At 40.4% G+C, this 19,944-nt stretch overlaps 1 protein-coding gene across 1 annotated transcript in view; it reads right to left on the reverse strand.

Annotated features, from left to right (window-relative positions):
• Positions 1–19,944, reverse strand: part of ADAMTS9 (ADAM metallopeptidase with thrombospondin type 1 motif 9) — a 156,428-nt gene that overhangs the window by 122,996 nt on the left and 13,488 nt on the right. The window contains exons 4-9 of the mRNA XM_069473779.1: positions 7,578–7,867; positions 5,273–5,356; positions 5,057–5,172; positions 4,036–4,076; positions 3,816–3,921; positions 427–573 (exon numbers count right to left, since the gene is read on the reverse strand). Coding sequence (XP_069329880.1) covers positions 427–573; positions 3,816–3,921; positions 4,036–4,076; positions 5,057–5,172; positions 5,273–5,356; positions 7,578–7,867 — 784 coding nt within the window. The remainder of the gene's footprint in view (positions 1–426; positions 574–3,815; positions 3,922–4,035; positions 4,077–5,056; positions 5,173–5,272; positions 5,357–7,577; positions 7,868–19,944) is intronic.

A 19,944-nucleotide genomic window follows, 5' to 3' on the forward strand; every position in this document is an offset into this window, starting at 1 on the left:
ATCTGCTTTGGACTCATCTCACTACCCGCCCCCTTTCCAATGCAAAATTACTAAGTTAGAAGCCAAAATTACTAAGTTAGAAGGACAGAAACATTTGTGGCCTTCACCCTGGAGTCACATTCACGGTCCCTCTCCCAAGACCTGACAAAGTTCAAAGCTTTATCCAAAATGAAGTAACCATTTACACATTCTCTCTGAGACCCCAATCTCTTCTTTAGCTCAGTCTGTAATCTTCTAAAACTCTGGCAAGGATAGGAACTACACAGATGTCAGCGAGTATTTTTTTTTTTTTCCTCCTCCAAGGAATGTCAACAAAAATAACAACTCAAAAGGAATGCTTGACTCTCTGTTTTCTTTCCCACAACTAGTTCACTACATGTAGGCCAGATATGAGAAGATTGTACTAAAAGAAAGTTCAAGTCTTACTCTAAAAACTCAGTGATATATTTTCGACTACACTTTGACCACATCCAGGGGTTCGTGTAGAAGTTCAATGTTGGAGCCATGACATGCTGGGGACTCTTAACTCCTTCTTCTTTACATTTATTGTTGTCATCATGAGGCATGTTAAACCTAAAGCCAATGAAACAATGACGAGAAGGTCAATAAACACCAAGGGATCGTGCTGTTACAATTGCTTCAAGAATGTATGTGTCTAGGAAAAAAAATTTAACTGGCTACTGCATAAGAGCCTGAATCCTGGTTAAGTGAAACAACATTTAAGACAATTCAAGATGGACTATAGATTAAAATACAATTCTCACCCAATTTAATACAGAGTGCCTTTGATATATAAAAAAAGATATGAGTAGGGCCATTTATTTGGTTTAAGTGTACTTTTTGGAATTGCAGAGGCTCTGAATGTGCTGTAGTTGGTGCTAGAATACAGTAGTTGGCATTCCTAAAGCTGTTAGAGGGCAATTTATAGAGTCAAGAATTTGGCAGGTTACGATAATGTTGTGAATATAAAGGGTCAGTCAGGTGTCAAAAATTCAAGGCAAAAGCTTTCTAATAAGAGGCTCACTATGGGTCTTGGCATGCTCCCCTTTTTGGGTCAGGTTGACAAATGACACACCTGCGTAGGTATATCATTATAAAGGTATGCAAGGTTTGTGCACAATAAAACCCATGAAAGAACGTGGTAAGCATGGAAACCAGAGGTATGCCAATTCAATTGGCTTAACTCAGAGATGGCAAATAGCTTCTTGCTTCATGCCAACGCTCATTCATTGGTACTGGCTTCCTGAAAAGTCAGGCACAAAAGGATTCTGAAATTAATCCAGACTCTGCCCCTGAGAAGGATGGGAAGGACTGCCAATGTCCTCTTGGGCCGGGGAGGGACCTCAGCAGCAGCGTTAACACATACTTGCCATTCTTGGCTTAGGCAGAGGGAGTGGGGGAAGAAAACGACAGGAAGTATTTCCTCAATCCAGAAACATCAATTCTATGACCCACATGCCATTCTCAGCTCAGGCATTACCCCGTCGGGTGACGAGCTCAGAGAGGTCACCCTCTCTCTAGGGATGACTGTCTCCAATCACAGAACTGATGCGTGCGATTAACTGAGCGTTGGGGGAGCATTTGCGTCACTAGCTCGTCTTAAATACAGAAATAAGTGAGTCGGACAGAAGCAGGCAGACTTGCTTCACAGGAGGGTAAAAGCTGGGATAGAAGCCTGTGGAGTCTATTCCATTCATTTCTCTTCTGTTTCGTTTTCTTTTTCTTTCAAAAACTTAGGCCCCTCGATATTTGTCAATAGAGATAGAAAAACCAGATCTGTGTTGGTTGAACTTAGTTCTTAAAACTTAAGACTATTATATTTAAGAGCCTATTTCCTTAAAAGAAGCACTGCTCTGGTTTCTAGTTCTCAGACTCACAGTGTAATACCTACAGCAACAATCCCAAAACAAGCAAACCGGTCAAATCTTAGTTGTTTTTCTGTGGTGAAAAGCAGCTGGTGTTTACTCTCCACCCCCGCCATACCTTGATAAAATCAAGTTTATTTCATCATGTAAATAAACAGAAAATTTATTTTCATTCAAATATCACATTTGCTCACTGCAGGGGCTATATCATAATAAATACATATGGAACACTTAACAGAGATAACCAAGAAATTGAACACCTAACAAAGATAACCAAGACTTTGCAGCATTCACAATGCACCAGGAAGTGTGTTAAATGCTTTAGATGCTTTATGTCATTTAATCACTTCTTTGACCCAAGGAAGAGCACGGGTTGAGCCTCCCTAATTCCAAAATCCAAAATCCAAAATGCTCCAAAATCTGAAACTTTTTGAATGCAAACATGACATAAGTAGAAAATTCCATACGTAAGTACTTAACACAAACTTTGTTTCCTACACAAAATTATTAAAAATATTATATAAAATTACCTCTAGGCTATGTGTATAAGGGGTATATGAAACATAAATGAATTTCATGTTTAGACCTGGGTCCTATTCCCAAGATATCTAATTATATATATGCAAATATTCCAAAATCTAAAGAAGTCTGACATCCAAAACACTTTGGTGCCGAGCATTTTGGATAAGGGATACTCAACCTTGTGTTATTATCATCCACATTTTGCAGATAAGGAAACGGAGCCATAGAGAGATTTAATTATTTGATCAAGGTCTCATGGCTACTGAGGTAGGGAAGCTGTAACTGGAATTCTCTCCAAGAAGTCTCTGAGTTTCACAAAGGTGCCTCAGAAACCAAGAGGACAGAGAGGATGCTGACCACGCAGGTCTGGTCTGTTGCAGTTGCTTAACGAACAGCCACGCCTCTTTTACGTTCTGAGTGTTGGGCATCTGACACTATTTCCTTTGGAGAAAAGGGATGTGTTCTTTAAACATGTTTGAAAGGTACTAGTTTAAAAATATACCCATTACATATGGAACTGAATTGGAGATACCTGTGTATGTGCATCTTGCTCTATGCCGAGCATAGTACCCTGTGCGTATGTGGCCTTCAAAAAAATACTTGAATGGAAAAGCTTACCTAATAGATGACATTGGCTCTAAATAAAGTTAACATCTGACACACAAATGGACACACAGCTATATTATATTAATAATATCTTTTTAGAAAATTATTTCAAAACATACAGCATAAGTACTTAATCGTTCTAGAAAGAAAATAATGCAGATAAAAAATCAGAATAACTTCAGGTAAATTTACAGTTTTACCCTATGTTCTAACCATGCCCTGTCTCAAACAACAAAAGGGAAAAGACATTTAATAACGGCCACTTAGTGACCATAATTAGGAAATGATTCCTGCTCTGCATTTTTGTTTATTCTCTTTCCTGAAAGGGGGATATTACTGTTTCCGGATGCTAAATGTCTGAATTAGAGCTGGGTATAACTAGAGTCAGGAATAATCTGGATTTGTGCAAATCTTATGAACCAGGGGCAATATTGGGGGACCCTCCTAGACAAAGATTTTAAGTCAGGGAGGTTCTCCATGCTAATATGTCCTCTGCTTCAGTGGAAGGAATGGAAAGGCCCTATTCCCTATTCCTCCCATTCCCAGTAGAAAAAGGAAAAGATTAGATCTTGCATATTAAACTTGAGCAGTTAAACCAAAGACATGCACAAGCTATGGCTGAAGAGGGTGCACTGCATTTACTCAACTTTCTGAATTCAGTCATTTCCCCCAATTAGGTTCAAAGCTTTTCAACCCTGCAAACTCTACTATGACTCGGGAAGGGTCTTACACTCTCTGAAGTCAAGGAAATGCTCAGTGATGCGAAGGAACAAAAGGTTTAGGTCACTCTGCATTAAATGAAATTACTGAAAGGAAACTCACACATGGCCCAGCTCGTGGGCTATTGTAAAAGCCGTACTCAATCCACTATCTTCACTAATAGAACAGCTTCTATACGGATCACAAATGGTTCCTAGTTCAGCAAGACCTACCAGAAGGGAAAATAAAACAACAAGGATTTACCTTAAAAAGCAATTGTGGCTTGAAATAAAAACATGTAATAAATTGTTTTAGCCATAGAGGACACACACAGAGGACTCACCTAAGGTGTCACATTTGTCATGAGCTCTGCAGATATCCTGTCTGAAAGCAAAGCAGACTTAGGCCTTGACAACACCAGAGAGTAAATGTCAATACAAGCAAACACTTTAGGGCCTTCTAGGCATTCACAACAGCATGCACTTTAGGGAAGGGTGTTACAAAAAGTAAATTAACAAGGCCAGGGGTTCACAATTCAAAAAACTTTGGGAATAGTTGATCTAAGGATTAAAAGCTACATTAAGAAGTCTTCTTCTGCAGCCTGGGTAGCCACAGAGCAGTCAGAAACCTCTCCAACCAGGACTTCTCCCAACACCCTGGAGGAAGTGCTTCTATTTTCACAAAGACTCTTAAAGAACATTCCTAAGAAGGCGCTAAATGCCATTCATTTAAGTTCATTTAAGAGTACACGTTCATGACCATATCAGAGGTGGCAGAAGACGTGTGGCACCATTAGGCCAGCACCCCTCTTTGTTGCCCCATATAGTGCTTTCAACATTTTTAAGATAGTAGCTATCATTTAAAAAATTGGGAAATTTTGCACTAAAAAACAAAATCTACCTCTCAAGCTTCTTACAAAATCACAAAAGTTGGCAACACTGGACCTGTACTGCATGGCAATACCAGGTCAAACCGAATAGCAGCTGCCCCTGTTACACCAAGCATTTACTTTCAGGCCTGCTTAACACAATTATTCCTCACCTGGCACCTACAGGTGAGTGGTTCTCAACCAGGGGTGAGTCTGCCCCACCCTCCAGGGGGCATTAGGCAACATCTGGAGACATTGTTGGTTGTCACAACTGAGAGGAGTGCTACTGATATGTGGTGAGCAGAGGCCAGGGACGTGGCTGAACACCCTGCAATGCACAGGGCACCCCCAAGCAAAGAACTATCTAGTCCACAATGCCAATAGTGCCTAAGTTGAGAAACCCTCTATACTAGGGGCTGGCTACCAGGAATATATAACCCTATGCCATCAACTTGAGCTGAAACTGAGAGATTTGAGAAGTAAGAAATCCATATACCTGGTTACAAGAACAGCGGTATCATGCTGGATTCCACCTGGATAGTTCTTGGAATGCTGCCACTGGCAAAAGTTTTTTAATGTTGTCTGGGCATTAAAAGATATAGAAGGTCCATCCTAAATACAGAGAAGAGTTATGGTTGGTCTGTTGAACCAACACCAATTAGATATGCCATTTCGGATACAGATAGAAGAAAAAAGAAAAAAACTTTATTACCTGTTCATTATGAATCACAACTAAGTTCACAATAACAATATTAATTAAATTTCCAATACTTGGGTCTTTATAGATAGAGGCTACCTGCAACCGAGATAAATTTTTCAAAGTTAATTGTGAACTCCGTGTAAGCAATAAGCAATTCACGTCTTATTGTCGGGCTCCATCTCTTTTTACGTTTCATGCAACATATGCATTTGGTGGTTCTGAATTTTCATTCACTCAACAATCATTTATTTAAAGTCTCTTTGTAAAATTCATACATGGCCATTTTAGAAAATAATGAATTCAAACAAGTTTAAATTCCAAGGTGTTTTCCTCTGAAATTGCACTGCCACGAGACTTAACATTTTTCACTGTACCAGAACACTGGACATTAATTTTCCATCAAGCTCTTTCCTCCCACGTGAAGTCCTGGATTGCCAACTTACAAAATCTCACAATGACCACATGTGCTAATACTACTGTTCTTTATGTTTATCACTCATTTGTGTCCTTGACAACCTGCTAACCTTTTTTTTTTTTTTTTGGCATTATTAAAACTAATTATGAGCTAACATTCACCGAATGCTTATTATGGACTAGATCCTTGCCGAAAACTGCCTATGCATTTGCTTTTAGTCACCGCAGCAAAACTCTAGGCTAGGTATTGTTACAATCTCTGTTCAACAAATGAGGAAACTAAGGCTCAGAGAAATTAAGTAACTTGTCCGAGGCTATACGGTAGTAACAGAGCCAGAACTCTCAATCTAGGTGAGTTTGATCCGAAGTCCATGTTCGTAATCAAAAGTCTTATGACAGATCTGAAATTATGGGGTGGAAAAGCATCCGTGCATCTGCAAGACCTGGTTAGGTTTTCCTTTCCTTCCTGGACATATGGGACTGAGCAGGGAGCAGGGCAGGGGGTGAGAGAGGAGTCGGGGGAGGCAGGGCTGGGGAGGGGTAGGGAAATTGTTCACAGCAGGGGAGGTGGGGAAGACAAGGACCACTACAGGCCACAGGGAGCAAAGAAGAAACCCTAAAACAATATTCCCAAACATGAATGCTTTTCACATACACTTGGGGAATTCATCAAAAGTAGGTTCCAGTTCAGATAAATTAAGGTTAACCCATAAAAAGGAATGTTATGCTAAGGCTTAAAGTGAGTGACAGGAGTTCTATATGGACTGCTATGGAACAATCTCTACTATCTCAAGAAAATAGCAATGTGTAAAACAGAATATGAAAATGCTCCTTTTCTGTTTGAAAAAAAGTTGTGTATTCATACTTGTATGCTCAAGAAATGTCTAAACTTATACTGCTGGATACAGCGGCCACTCACCACGCGTGGCTACTGAGCGCTTGAAAGGTGGCTAGCCCAAACTGAGATGTGCTGTGTGGGTAAAACACCTACTGGATTTTGAAGACTTGGCATGAAAAAACAGTAAAATATCTCATTAAATTTTGGAATAATATTGGATATAACACAAAATACATTATTAAAACTAATTTTACCTTTATTCTTACTTTAAATGTGGCTACTAGAAAATTTAAAATTAAATATGTGACTTGCATTACATTTCTATTGGGCAGTGCTCGTTAGAAACACACAAAAACTGTTAACAGTGGTTGCCTCTGGGAAGGAGCTGGGAGTTGGCATAGAGAAGGATATTTATTTTTTAATCAATTGTCTTTGGTTGTTTGATTTTTTAAATCATGCAAATTTACTGTATTTTCAATTCAAAATGACAGTAGGAAAATACAGTGAGAGATTCCTAGGCCTCACTCACCCCAGGGCTACTTAATCCTGGAGGCTCTCACAGTTTAAAAAGCTCCAGGTGTGACTACAATTCACAGCCAGCATCCCAAAGTGTTACTGAAGCCCCACACCTGGCTGTTTGAAGTTCAGAAGAGAGAGGAAAAAGCATTGGTTTGGGGGAACTGGACAAGCTTAAAGGTCACATGCACTGTCTAAGTGACTTACTAGCTTTACCTAGCCATGGGCAAGTGACCTAACTCCTCTGAGACTCAGTTTTCTCATCTAAAAAAATCGGGATGATAATCCCACCCAGCAGGGTTGCCAGGAGGATTAGAAAGTATGCCTTTTAAGTAAGAAGCACATTGTCTAACACAGAATAAATAATATTGATAACCACTACTGTCATTATAAAAAGGCAACCCATGAATAATCTTATGTTCTCTTCAGTCACTTGCCTGAATGGTTGAAATGCCGGCCCTGAATGAGCCTCCAAAGCACTGGGTGGAAACCCGTCCCCAATGGCACATTTAGAGACCTCATAAGTCACCTTCTCTTGATCGTACTTACAATTGACATTAAAGTTAAAATATAGTGTTGAAGGTTTGCTCCATGGTACAAAACCATTCTGTTGTCTGCCACCACCATCACTTCTACAAACCGTGGATAGGATAAAAAACGTTTTGTCCTTCTGTGCGTCCTTTTTTCCCTCGTGCTGTCCGTCTTGTTACCATAGGCAGAAAACCCCTTTGTTGCCAATCCGCGGTTTAATACCGCCACATCATCCGCCAGGTTACTCCTTTCTCCCCACTGTCTTGTTCCGGTTTTCCTCTTGTCTTTACTGCGACCAGTTTTGTGCTCTGTAACAGATCAGATGGTATGCATTTCATTTCAAGCCACAGCTACTTCATATTAAGAATTTAACTGGACGCATCTTAAAATGATGCTTCTGTAGTCAAATTACACACAAAAACAAGTCCTCCACACTGAGACCTCTGTAAGTGCAACTCAATCTGCGCTCTCACCAAAATGACTAAGGATTTGAGATTAGCTTCCCTGGAGGGTTCCATACCTGCTCACTTAAGGTTTTAGAAAATTAGGCCTACATTTAAGGGCAAGAATTGCATGGGATTCCTTTCATTTTTTGGTAACAAAAGCCTTGCCGGGATTTAAGAGATCCTGCTCTCCTTGTGCTTTGCTATAGACCCAATAAGGGCCAGTAAGGCAGCTAGAGAGCTCTAAAGAACAGGAATGGAAATGTTTCACAAGCACCACTTTTGATATTCAATGAGATACAGTACAAAGAGGTCTGAGAGGTGGACAAACAGATGATACAAAGAAACCATAGAAAACACAAAAGTATTCTATTATCTTATTAAATCATTGCAATACTTGACATGTAAGAATAGGATGACTGCTATTCAATGCCTCTGAATTTTTAATTGATTTGTTTTAGGGCTCAGTTGAGGAAGTAGATTAAACTCAGAGTAAGGGCAAGAAGCTGCGGCCATGATGTGCAATATCAGATTAGTTCTGCTCATTTTCAACTCTTGCTTGGGTCTCTTAGGTTCTCCCCAATCTTGCTGCTCATTGGCAACACCTGGAAACGCATTAGAACCTCACCAGACCTGGATCTGCATTGACCAAGCTCCCAGGTGATTCACATTCACACTGAAATTTCAAGTCTCCAACCTGGCTTGAAGCTTGTACTGCTGGAGAAAATACTCAATTTTCACATCATCAATCACACAATAAACAGAATAAGCATGAAAGTGTCTGCTAAAATATACTTTGAGTAAAAACAGAATTTAATCAGTTTCTTGATGATCAGATCACAAATGGGCTTTAGTGCTTTAATGTCACTAGCTTGTAGTTTAAAATAGGTGACAGAATTATGCAACTAAAAAGTATGCCCACCTAAGACATAAGGAACAAAATTTGTTATACCAATACCAAAAAATAAAAATACAAAAAGTTAAACTGTAAGTGATTACATGTTTGAAAGGCTCAAATATTTGACCATTATAACCAATTGTTAAAACAATCAACTTAGGCCAGGATGTGCATTCTGCTCAAGTTGACTGTTTTAGTGATTATTAAAATATAGTAGTCCTTCCTTATCTGAGGTTTCACTTTCCTCAGTTTCAGCTACCCTTGGCCACTGAAAATATTAAATTGAAAATTCTAGAAATAAACCATTGATAAGCCTTAAATTACACGCTGTTCTGAGTAGTGATGGAATCTCACACCATCCCACCCCGTCCTGCCTGGGATGTGAATCCTCTGTGTGTCCAGCACATTTACCCTGGCACATTCCCCGACCTTTAGTCACCTAGTAGCCACCTCACTGATCAGATCAACTCACGGTCTGTGGATATACCAAAAACCATGGAATTGGTATGGGAAAACCTCAAGAGGAATCAAAGCAATAGTTGGAAACAAGGTACACTTCTTTAAATAAAGTTGAAGAAATTAAGGTACCACTCACAAAATATACTTTCTAACAAAGAACAACTCGTGTAAATTCTAATATTTTTGGAAAACATTTCACTCTCAAGTAATCTGTGTATCACAGAAATACTTCAGTATACTTTAGGTGGCATGAAAATGCAAGAACTAAATTACTTCTTCGAGATGGAAAGCAATATCTTCTAATACATCATACTTAGTTTTTTTTATCCATCTGACCTCTTCTCCTAATGAGTTAGAATCATATTTATTGACCTAATTAGCCCAACTAATTTCTAGCACATTAACCATTTTAGCAAGCAATTTTGAATTTAGCATTAAAAATAGCATAAAAAATGGACACTATATCTTACATACTCAACTCTCTTGCCTCTGAATAGAATTGTAATAATAAGAAATAATTTCCACAAAGGGAGTACACAGTGTTCGGTAAAAAAAAAAAAAAAAAAAGTCATCTACATTTCTCTTTAGTGACCTTTCCGCATAATGGAATTGAGGGCAGCGTTTCAGGAATTGCTAATGTCACTTTGCTAATAGTTTAATCACAATGGGCTACATAATGAAATCTCACTCTCCTGGAAAGAACACCACAAATGGTCTGTCTTGCTCTTCTTTTTTTCCCCTCATACGTAGCTTCACATTTATTATTACTTTTTAATAATAGTTTAAGATAATTTACATACCATAAAATTCACCCTTTCAAGGTATACAATTCAGTGCTTTTTACTGTATTTATAGAGTTGTACAATCATTGGCACCATCTAACTTTATAATATTTTCATCACCCCTAAAAGAAATTCTATACCTATCAGCAGTCACTCCCCATTCTCCCATGTTCCCAGCCCCTGGCAATCACTAACCTATACTTTGTGTCCATGAATTTGCCTATTCTGGCTTGTCATAAGTGTAGTCCTACAATATGTGGCCATTTGTGTACAGCTTCTTTCACTTGGCATAATGTTTTCAAGGTTCATTCATGTTATAGTGTGTATCAGTATTCTATTTCTTTTTATTGCCAAATATTCCACTGTATGGATATACCACATTATGTTTATACATTCATCAACTGGTGGACATTTGGGTGGACATTCAACAACCCAATTGAATAATGCTGCTATGAACATTCATGTACAAGGTTTTGGGTGGCTATATTTTCATTTCTTTTGGATCTATACCTAGGAGTAGAATTGCTAGGTCATAAGGTAACCCTATGTTTAATATGTTGAGGAACTGCCAAACTGTTTCCCAAAGTGGCTGCGCCATTTTCTTGCCTCTTCTTGAAGTTCAAATCAGACACTTGGAAACAGGACATCATTTTTTCATGTTTCTCCTTCTTTGAGGATTCCTTAAAAATTAATCACATTTACTTAATTAAATAGGTTATGAGAAACCTGGCCTAGTTCAAATCCTAAAATAGCATGTTGGTATCTCCAAGAATCTAATGCATGTTTGCATTTGGAGAAAAGTATAATATTTAGCAATTTGAGCCCTCACATGGGCATGTGAACAAATTTAGGCATATGAAAAAGCTCTAACGGGCAGTTTTAGGCTTCCTGTAGCCACATCTCAGGCACTGCAGCTCTAACATTTTATTCCAAAGACATGAGTTAATGTTGGCATTGATGCGTACAAGAGGGAAGTAGTGTTGCCTACACTGCCACAGTCAGTGTGTTAAGAACTCGTGCAATGCTCCTGTAATCCTAGCACTCTGGGAGGCCGAGGCAGAGGGATCGTTTGAGCTAAGGAGTTCAAGACCAGCCTGAGCAAGAGCGAGACCCCCGTCTCTACTAAAAAAATAGAAAAGAAATTAGCTGGACAACTAAAAATATACAGAAAAAATTAGCCAGGCATGGTGGCGCATGCCTGTTGTCCCAGCTACTCAGGAGGCTGAGGCAGAAGGATTGCTTGAGCCCAGGAGTTTGAGGTTGCTGTGAGCTAGGCTGACGCCACGGCACTCACTCTAGGCCGGGCAACAGAGTGAGACTCTGTCTCAAAAATAAATAAATAAATAAATAAATAGAACTCGTGCAATGAAGGGAGCAAGACCTGATTCATGTCCTATTTGACCTTGGGAAATAACTGACTTTTGCTCACCCTCAGTTTCCCCACTTATAACATGGAGTAAGAACAGTGCTATTTCATAGAATGGCATTAAGGAATAAATGGAGATCCTGCCTGCAAGGTGCTAGCGTAGTGCCTAGTGCATAGAAAGGAATGAATAAATAGTGTCATCTTTTTTTCTATTTTTTACTAGTCACAAAGTGAGTTAGAACCAAAAGGAACCATTTAAGACAGAGTGACTAACTGTGCTTAAAAGCAATTTTCAAGCTTGCACTAGCGATTTCAAAGACATGTGCTGTTTATACTCCTAAGTAGGGCGAATCAGCACAGAGTGTGCCTGGTTTCGTTTCTGACACCCAACTTTATGGTGCTGTGAAAAGAGTAGTAACTTCAAAACCAGATGTGCTGAGGGCTGGACTTCAACCTGCCATACCACCCACAGGGTCTTCTCTGGGTCACTTCTCTGCGCCTCAGTTTCCTGTCCTTTTAAATGGGCATAAAAATATTTGCTTCCACCTTAAGGCTATTTTGAGAATTAAATGATAAAGTACATACAAAATTCCTTATAAATTATAAGTTGAATATTTTTTTTTAAAAAATCACTTCTTGAACACCTATTTTGTGCAAGGTCCTGGACTAAGTAAGTTGAAATAAATAACAGCGATGACAAAACAAGAATAAAACTTGGACCCAATTCTTAATTTGATGTGGTATCACTAATAAAACACCTCACAGCCAAAAACTTTAATATCTGCTGATTTGTTGGGAAAAAATATTTTAAATGAGTTTCATTTCATATTGTAATACAACAAAATGCACATAACATTACTAAATAACTGGAATTAGTTTAGAAAATAGCAGCCAGGCCTTCCTTGTTAGTCAGTGGTTACTCATTGAAGTGTTTCCCACCAACTGGTGTTGGGCCGAGGAGATTTGAATGTTACATTAACAGTTGGGAAGTTAATTATTGCTCTCCATTTTCATAAGGTTTATCAAAATTTAACTGAATTTCCTTAAGCCACTGAGTCACCTTGTACCCTCACGCAGCACAGGACTAAAGGCAAGTCCCCCTTCTGCTCCACCCAAGCTTAACAGAGAGAAGGAAGGTTGGACAGGACTCCTTAGTGGTTGTCCACTTGGATTCTGGTGCCAGAACCAACCCTGGTTCCCATTTCTGCCCCAATGCTCTAGTTACCCTTTCTTGGGCAGTTTCCTGCCTCAAAACCTCAATTTCCTCATCTGTAAAATGGGGATAATAATAGCATACCTCAAAGGGTAACCATGGAGATTAAAAAAGATAATACATAAAATGCCCTTAGAGCAGAGCATAGCACACACGATGGATCCATTAAATATTTAACGTGGTAATAATTATTAGTGGTTATTGTTTTACTAGTACTATGCAAAATATCCCCTCTTTATAAATTAGTTCGTTGGCATTAGGGTTTCTCAAACAACACAAATCTATTTCAGAAAGAATCTTGGGAAGGAGGGAAAGAAGAAAGGGAGGAGGGAGGAAAGGGGGGGCAGGAAGGAAGGAACTAAAGGCGTGAACAACCAGTCCCTGCTGCCATAGAACTTCCAGTCTAGATAACAAGGACAAGGATGTGTGAATGGCAGTGAGAAGACAAGGTCTGAGATGTAATTAGATGTAAATAAACGCAGCAAACACTTCACCTCTCAACTGGCTCCAGGAGCTGTTAACATACAGGTAACAAAAAGTGGAAGCCAATGTCAGCTTCTTGGCCCTCTTAGTTCTAGCCAGATCTAAGATCTGCACTCATGGGCATGCTCCGAGAGTTACTTAACGAAGCCTCATATGGGGGACTCGGTAGGACAAGAGAAATAAATAAAGTCTGTTGGGATTAGCAGAAGATGAATAAACAAGCACAATGTGGGAGAAAAAAAGAGATAAAACAAAAAACCAAAACCAGCTATAAAACCCATGAAATGTTCTAATAATAATGAACAATGCGTTTCCAGAAACGGGGTGGGGAAGGCGCTAAGGGGAAGAATTGTTCTGTATACACAAAGCCCTAATGTGTAAGAATGAAAAGTCAACCAAGTTTAATTATTTTTAAGGGTCCTCAATTTGCTAGCTTCAAAAACAACAGTGAATCCCTGGACAGTCATTAGGATCATGTTCCCACACTCATCTCTCTTAACAAACCCTGAGCTGCATTTAAAAGAAAAGAAAAAAAAAGTGACGTGGCCAGTGTCAAGCAGTGCGCCACGCACATCCTGACAGTAAGCAGGCGAAAAGGGCAATGGCAGGAGAGATTCTCGCTGTTCAGCCTGCTTTGGGGCTGACCTGAACCTTTATGAACAATGTTTCCATGAGAGCAGTTTACAGAACGGTAATCCCATAAGATATTTCCAAAAACAAATCAATTAGATTTGCAAAACACTTAACACAGCATTCACATCTGGAACTTTCTCCGTGTACGTTAGAATTTTAAAAGCTCTGAGAAGTCTTGCAAGAAAGGAACCAGCTTACATTTGTTTAACCACATGATTGCCAGACTTATGGGATCTATGCCAGTTTAAGAGGCAACATCCTTAGAAATGCAACAAGAGGGAGGGGGTGTGTTGATAAGCTTTACTCTCAGGGAGAGAAGGATATGGAAGAAAACAAGTGAGAAGCTTCCTAGTGTTCAAAGGGCGGTGGGTGGCAGTGGGAGGCATGTCTGATGGTCACTTCACTATCTCCTAAGGGGGTAGGTGCCTCCAGCTACCTGGGGAGTTAAATTTGCTGACTCAGGCATGCAGGGGGGATTACCCTTGCACATCCTGCGACTAAATGCAGTGACAACAGTGACACTAAATGCAGTGACAACAGTGACAACGAGGGCGACAGGCTATCTAATACTGGCTAAGGTCTGTTGAGTGCTTTTCTTTCTTTGCGGCAGGCACTCTCCTAAGCACTTTACATGGACGAAAGTGATTATTCCTCACAGCAACCCTATATGGTAGGGACTATTGTCTCCATTTCATAAATGAGGAAATCGAGGGACACTTGAAATTAACTGGAGAAAATACTTAAAGAATATCTATTTGAAGTAGTATAAAATGCTGAACGTACCAGAGCCTGTATTTTGCTGAGGGACTATTTGGTTTTGCTATTAATATCCTGACAAATACTCTTCGGGCAATGTTGGCTTTGACTCATTCCGTCTCTTGGCGGGAAGGGGAGACTGGCCGTTCTGCCTGGCAAGGGTGCCGACCGCCCACAGCCACCCTGTGCTGTCTGCAGCCTGCCTGCGATGGCCGCCTCTCAGCCCCTTGGTGCCATGGAGTGGGATCTTCAGGCCTAGCGCTCTCCCGTAGAAATAAAATGCGAGCCACACGTGGAAGTTAAGAATTTCTAGTAGCCACATTAAAAAAAAAAAAAGTCAAAAGGAACAGATGAAATTAATTTTAATAATATATTCCATGTAACCCAATATACCCATAATAGTATCATTTCAACATATGACACTGGCCGCATCTCGAGGGCCTCGTGGCGACTGTAGAGGACGGTGCATTCTAAGCATTACGTGTTTGCAGAGTGAATACAGGAGGCAGCGTGATGCGGTAGATAACAGTCTGGGCTCAGGAGGCAGAGAGACCTGCCTTTAAATCCCAGCTGCTCCGCATTCAACCTGTGTGACCCTGGGCAAGTCACTTAAGCCCCCCATGCCTCAGTTTCCTCATCTGTGAAATGGTGATAACTGTTGGTGCCTAATAGGGTGGTGGGGAGGGTTAAGTGACTTAATCTATGCTACATAAGGTGTTGAAATGGCTGGTGTGCAGCAAATGCGTGAGAGGTACGAGCTGTGGTGACTCTGTCACTTAGGATGAGGAGCAGCTTCAGGCTGCTGCAATGACGGGGCTCCTGGGCTCGCTGCTGGTGATCTGCCCGCTGTCTGACATTTCACCGCAGCTCCTGGGAGGCCCTGAGGCTGAGCGCGGTGCCTGCGGTGGATGGAGGTATCATTCCACAGCAGAGATTAAAGAGCAGTGGGGCTGGAGCTCTTTAAAAAGGCTTCTCAGCGACTCCTAGGGAGCGTATCTCCCACGTTCCTTTGATACACAAGCCTCCCAGGTTACAAGTGAGTGAGGACTGGTTCACACACCAGGGCCTGCAATACATACCCTCTCCCATTCCAGCATCCAGTGACCAAGGACGTAAGCGGCCACAGGGGCATGCTGTACTGTGATGACAGGTGGCCCTCACTGGGATCCCTCCCCAACCACAGACCACCTTCCCCAGCACGCTGGCCCAGCTCAGAAGAGCTCGATTGATTTTAAAATCATATGTTGTGGCTGTACACTCAGCTCTCACTGCAACAACTTCATCCCTTAAATGAATGGAAAGCCTAGTATCTTTCTCTGCAGACTTGAGACAACTTCTTGAATAATCTCACTAGGTTATTCTTAATTATCCTTACACTTAAAATAAATCCAGTGGCACTCCCCAAAACTCACTGGATTCATATTTTTGAACATCCCCTCTCCAAGCACTGTCCACAGACAGCCTTTCCGTGTGTTGCAGCCTGGAAAGAACACAGGACTGGGAAGGAAGAGGCCTGTGTTCAGGGACCGATTTTGCCAGTCGTCCTAGCTCCGAGGTGATGAGTCCCTTCGAAGTTCTGGGCCTTGATCCGCTTACCCATAAAGAGAGGGACTGGAACAGAAGTTCTCTCTAAAGTTCCTTCCAGTATTAAAAATTTATGAGTTCTTCTATAAGATAAAAGTGAATAATGAGTAAAAATGAAGTCTTGAATTTCAAAAGGGATAAAACGCAACAGAGTCTCTCTCTGAGCCACTGTCACTTTCAAAAAGGCTAAGGATGAAATAACCAAACAATGGGCAGAGTGGCACAGCAGAGGGAGACAGAAGGACTCCAAAGGAGAGACCAACACAGAAGCAGCTTTTTGCTGATGTTCAGTTATACTGAGGGGGGCACAGTGAATGTGTTTCCATCACTTACTGGAAAGTTTTTATTTTGGACCTGATAAAACAGCTAATAGTTTCTCAAAAACCACTCCTATTTTCTCTAACTTGACTTATTACAATGATATAACATCAAATGTGAGGATTAGCAAATTGGCTTGAAAGAAAAAAAAATAATGCACAATCAAAGATACCTTTGGAAAACCCTAAATTGGCCACAAAGCACAGAATGGGGACTTTCAACTTCAGGAATAATGATGGTTCCCATTCCTTCCCCCCACCCAGCATGTGGTCATATAGGGCTGCATCTCACACTACCAGCTTCTTCCATCTCTGTCTCTGTCCCTCCAGTTCTCCCTGTGTTTCTCTCCTGAGTGTACACATACGCACGTGTGCAAAACAACACCTTTGCATTCTTAAGTATGCAGTGGCTCCTTTGTAACTGTTTGCACCCATGAGCTAAGAGAATATATTCCCTTCACAAGGTGCACTGGCTGGACATTGAGAGTTATGTTTCTAGATACCAATTAGCAATGAAAACTACAACATGCCTTTTCTGTAGCCTAGACGATAGCTTTGAATAGTCCTAAATAAGCCTTTTCTATCCCATTTCTCCACACCTGTGTCTTGGAGAAACTCTATCCTGCACCCTCCACTAAACTTCTTTGCTATGTAGTTCTGGGGCAGCATGAAATCTAATATGCATGAAGTACTGGCAATAAAATAAGGAAGCTATGTATGAAGTAAGTATCTGCAAGTTACAAGACCTTTTGAAAAGACAAACCATAATCTGAGAGATAATATTTGCAAACTACGTATCTGATAAAAGGCTTCTATCTCGAATATATAAAGAACTCTGAAACTTCAATAAGAAAGTAAACATTCCAATATTTTAAAAAGTGGGCAAAAGATCTGAACAGACACTTCACCAAAGAAAACACATGGATAGCAAATAAGCACACAAAGAGATATTCAACATCACTAGTCATTAGGGAAATACAAATTAAAACTATCATTAGATTTTATTAAACACTTACTAGAATAGCCAAAATTTTAAAAACCAACAAAACCCCCCAGCAAAATATTGATCATACCAAGTGCTAGAGAGGATGTAGAGGAACTGGAACTTTCATACCCTGCTGGTGGAGCTGCAAAATGGTACAGCCACTTTGAAAAACAGACTGGCAGTTTCTAATAAGGTTAAACATACGGCTTACCATATAACCCAGCAACCTCACTCCTGGGTATTTACCCAGCTGAAATGGAAATTTATATTCACACAAAAACCACTATATATAAATGTTTACAGTAGCTTTGTTTATAGTGGCCAAAAACTGTGTTGCTCAACTGGGTAATGAATAAACAACTGGCATATCTATATAATGGAATATTACTCAGCAATAAAAAAGGATGGATCACTGATACAGCCAACAATGTGGATGAACCCTGAATGCCCTGTGCTTAGTGATTCTATTTATATAATGTTTTGGAGAAGGCCAAATGTCAGAGACAGAAAACAGAGGTAGGGAGTGGGGCTGACTACAAAGCACACCAGGAACTGTTCTATAACTTGATTGTGATGACGGTTTCATGGCTATATGCATTTGCCAAAACTTGCAGAGCTGGCACACGAAGAAGGGTGACTGTTACTGCATATAAATTATACCTTAATAGAAAAGTGGATAGAAAACACCATGGAACACTCACAGAAAATAAAAAGATTTACAAACAATAAAAAAATCTGAGCCGTAAAATTCTGAAGCCAATCCATCAACTCGAACTTTTTCCATATACCAACCACATTTTTAACACCACACTCTAATTCTGTCATATGAGAACTGGGATCGCTAAAAAAGGATGACTTGTGCCAACATTTGCCCTTCGTCTGATTTTGCTCCTTCTGAAAGCCCCCGGCCACATGTACATACCACATCACATCTTGCATCTACCCATGTTCCTTTTTGTGATATTCAGAACACTTTATATTCACTAATGATCTTCAGTTGCATGGAATGTCCATGCAAACATCTGATCCAGATGCAAAAAGACAAATGAGAAAACCCACCCATAGGTGGCTATAAGAAAGACTATAATGATACGATTGTCCTAAAGAACGTAACTTTGGCGGATACGAAGTCGCAAATTTTAACCTCAACTGCATGATAAAATAGCACTTTATTAAACAAGTGGGCTGATTCCCTCACATGAAGAGGCTCAAGAAATTTGACAATGTCTTACTTTAAAAAGACAACCCACTCAAGTGAAAGGTCTGAAGGGTCCTCAGATTAACCCCCCAATCCTCCTGCCTTTGTCAGCCAGACAGCCCTCTGCCAGAGGCCTCTGCGGATCCTCAGCTCACTTCTAAACAAAGATGTGCATCTTAACCAGATTTAGGTGGTTCCTGGGAAGATGCACCAATTAGCAGGTACCTGCAGCCCCCTTTTTCCTCAGCAGAGAACCGGTTTCTGAAGCAAAGTGACAAGAACTCCCCAAAATATGATGATCAGGAGAGACAAGGAAAGGTGCTGAGACGGGGTGGAAGGTGTGAAGCAGGAACCCCCTCTGGCCATGTATGGATCCAGAAACTTATCAAAAGGGCTCTGGGGAAAGAGCAAGAGAGTATTTCATAATCAATGAGTCCTAATCTCAGGTCCGAACCTAACTGGCCATTTTATATTGCTAACTGCAAACTGGCTCTATTGGGCTTCAAAACACAGGTGAGGGAGATCCTTTAATGGTGGAAAAGGTAGTTTAAGTTAAATATTTTGGTCAATGATGGACCACATATACAACGGTGGTCCCATAAGATTATATTTTTTTCTTACTGTACCTTTTAGGTAGGTTTAGATACACAAATACTTCCCACTGTGTCCCAAATGCCTACAGTATTCAATACAGTCACATGCTGTGCAGGTTTGTAGCTTAGGAGTAACAGGCGTATAGCAGGCTAGGTTTGTGCAAGTATTCTCTCTGATGTTCCTACTATGACAAAATAGCCAGCACATGTCCCTTTGTTAAGGGACACATGACTGTCCTGTAAATTAGGGATCTTTCTGTTGGTGAGACATAAATAATGAGGGCTATCAAGGCATTTCAGACAAAGGATCAAAAAGCAACCCAACCACCCTGCCTTTTGTGCTCAAGTAAATTACTCTGATAAGTGGCTCAATGGCCCAGGCACTTTGTTCTGGGTACCTGCTCTGGGTTTGGGGGATGGCCCTGCTCTTCACATCCTTGCAACTGCAGCCTGACCTTATGATGATAAAGATGAAGCAAACACTAAAAGAAATGCAAGGAAAAAAAGAGCCATATGGAACAAAACTACAATGAAAACAGCAATTTTAATAGCAATGGTGACAACAAAGTGCAAAGTTACTCAAGAGACAATAACCAGTCACAATTTGTGGACCTTGTTATAACTAATGGCTGTATAAAGGCATTTGGGGACAATGAGAAAAATATTAATATAGGC

This window comes from Eulemur rufifrons, chromosome 7 (assembly GCF_041146395.1).
Source record: "Eulemur rufifrons isolate Redbay chromosome 7, OSU_ERuf_1, whole genome shotgun sequence".
NCBI lineage: Eukaryota > Metazoa > Chordata > Mammalia > Primates > Lemuridae > Eulemur > Eulemur rufifrons.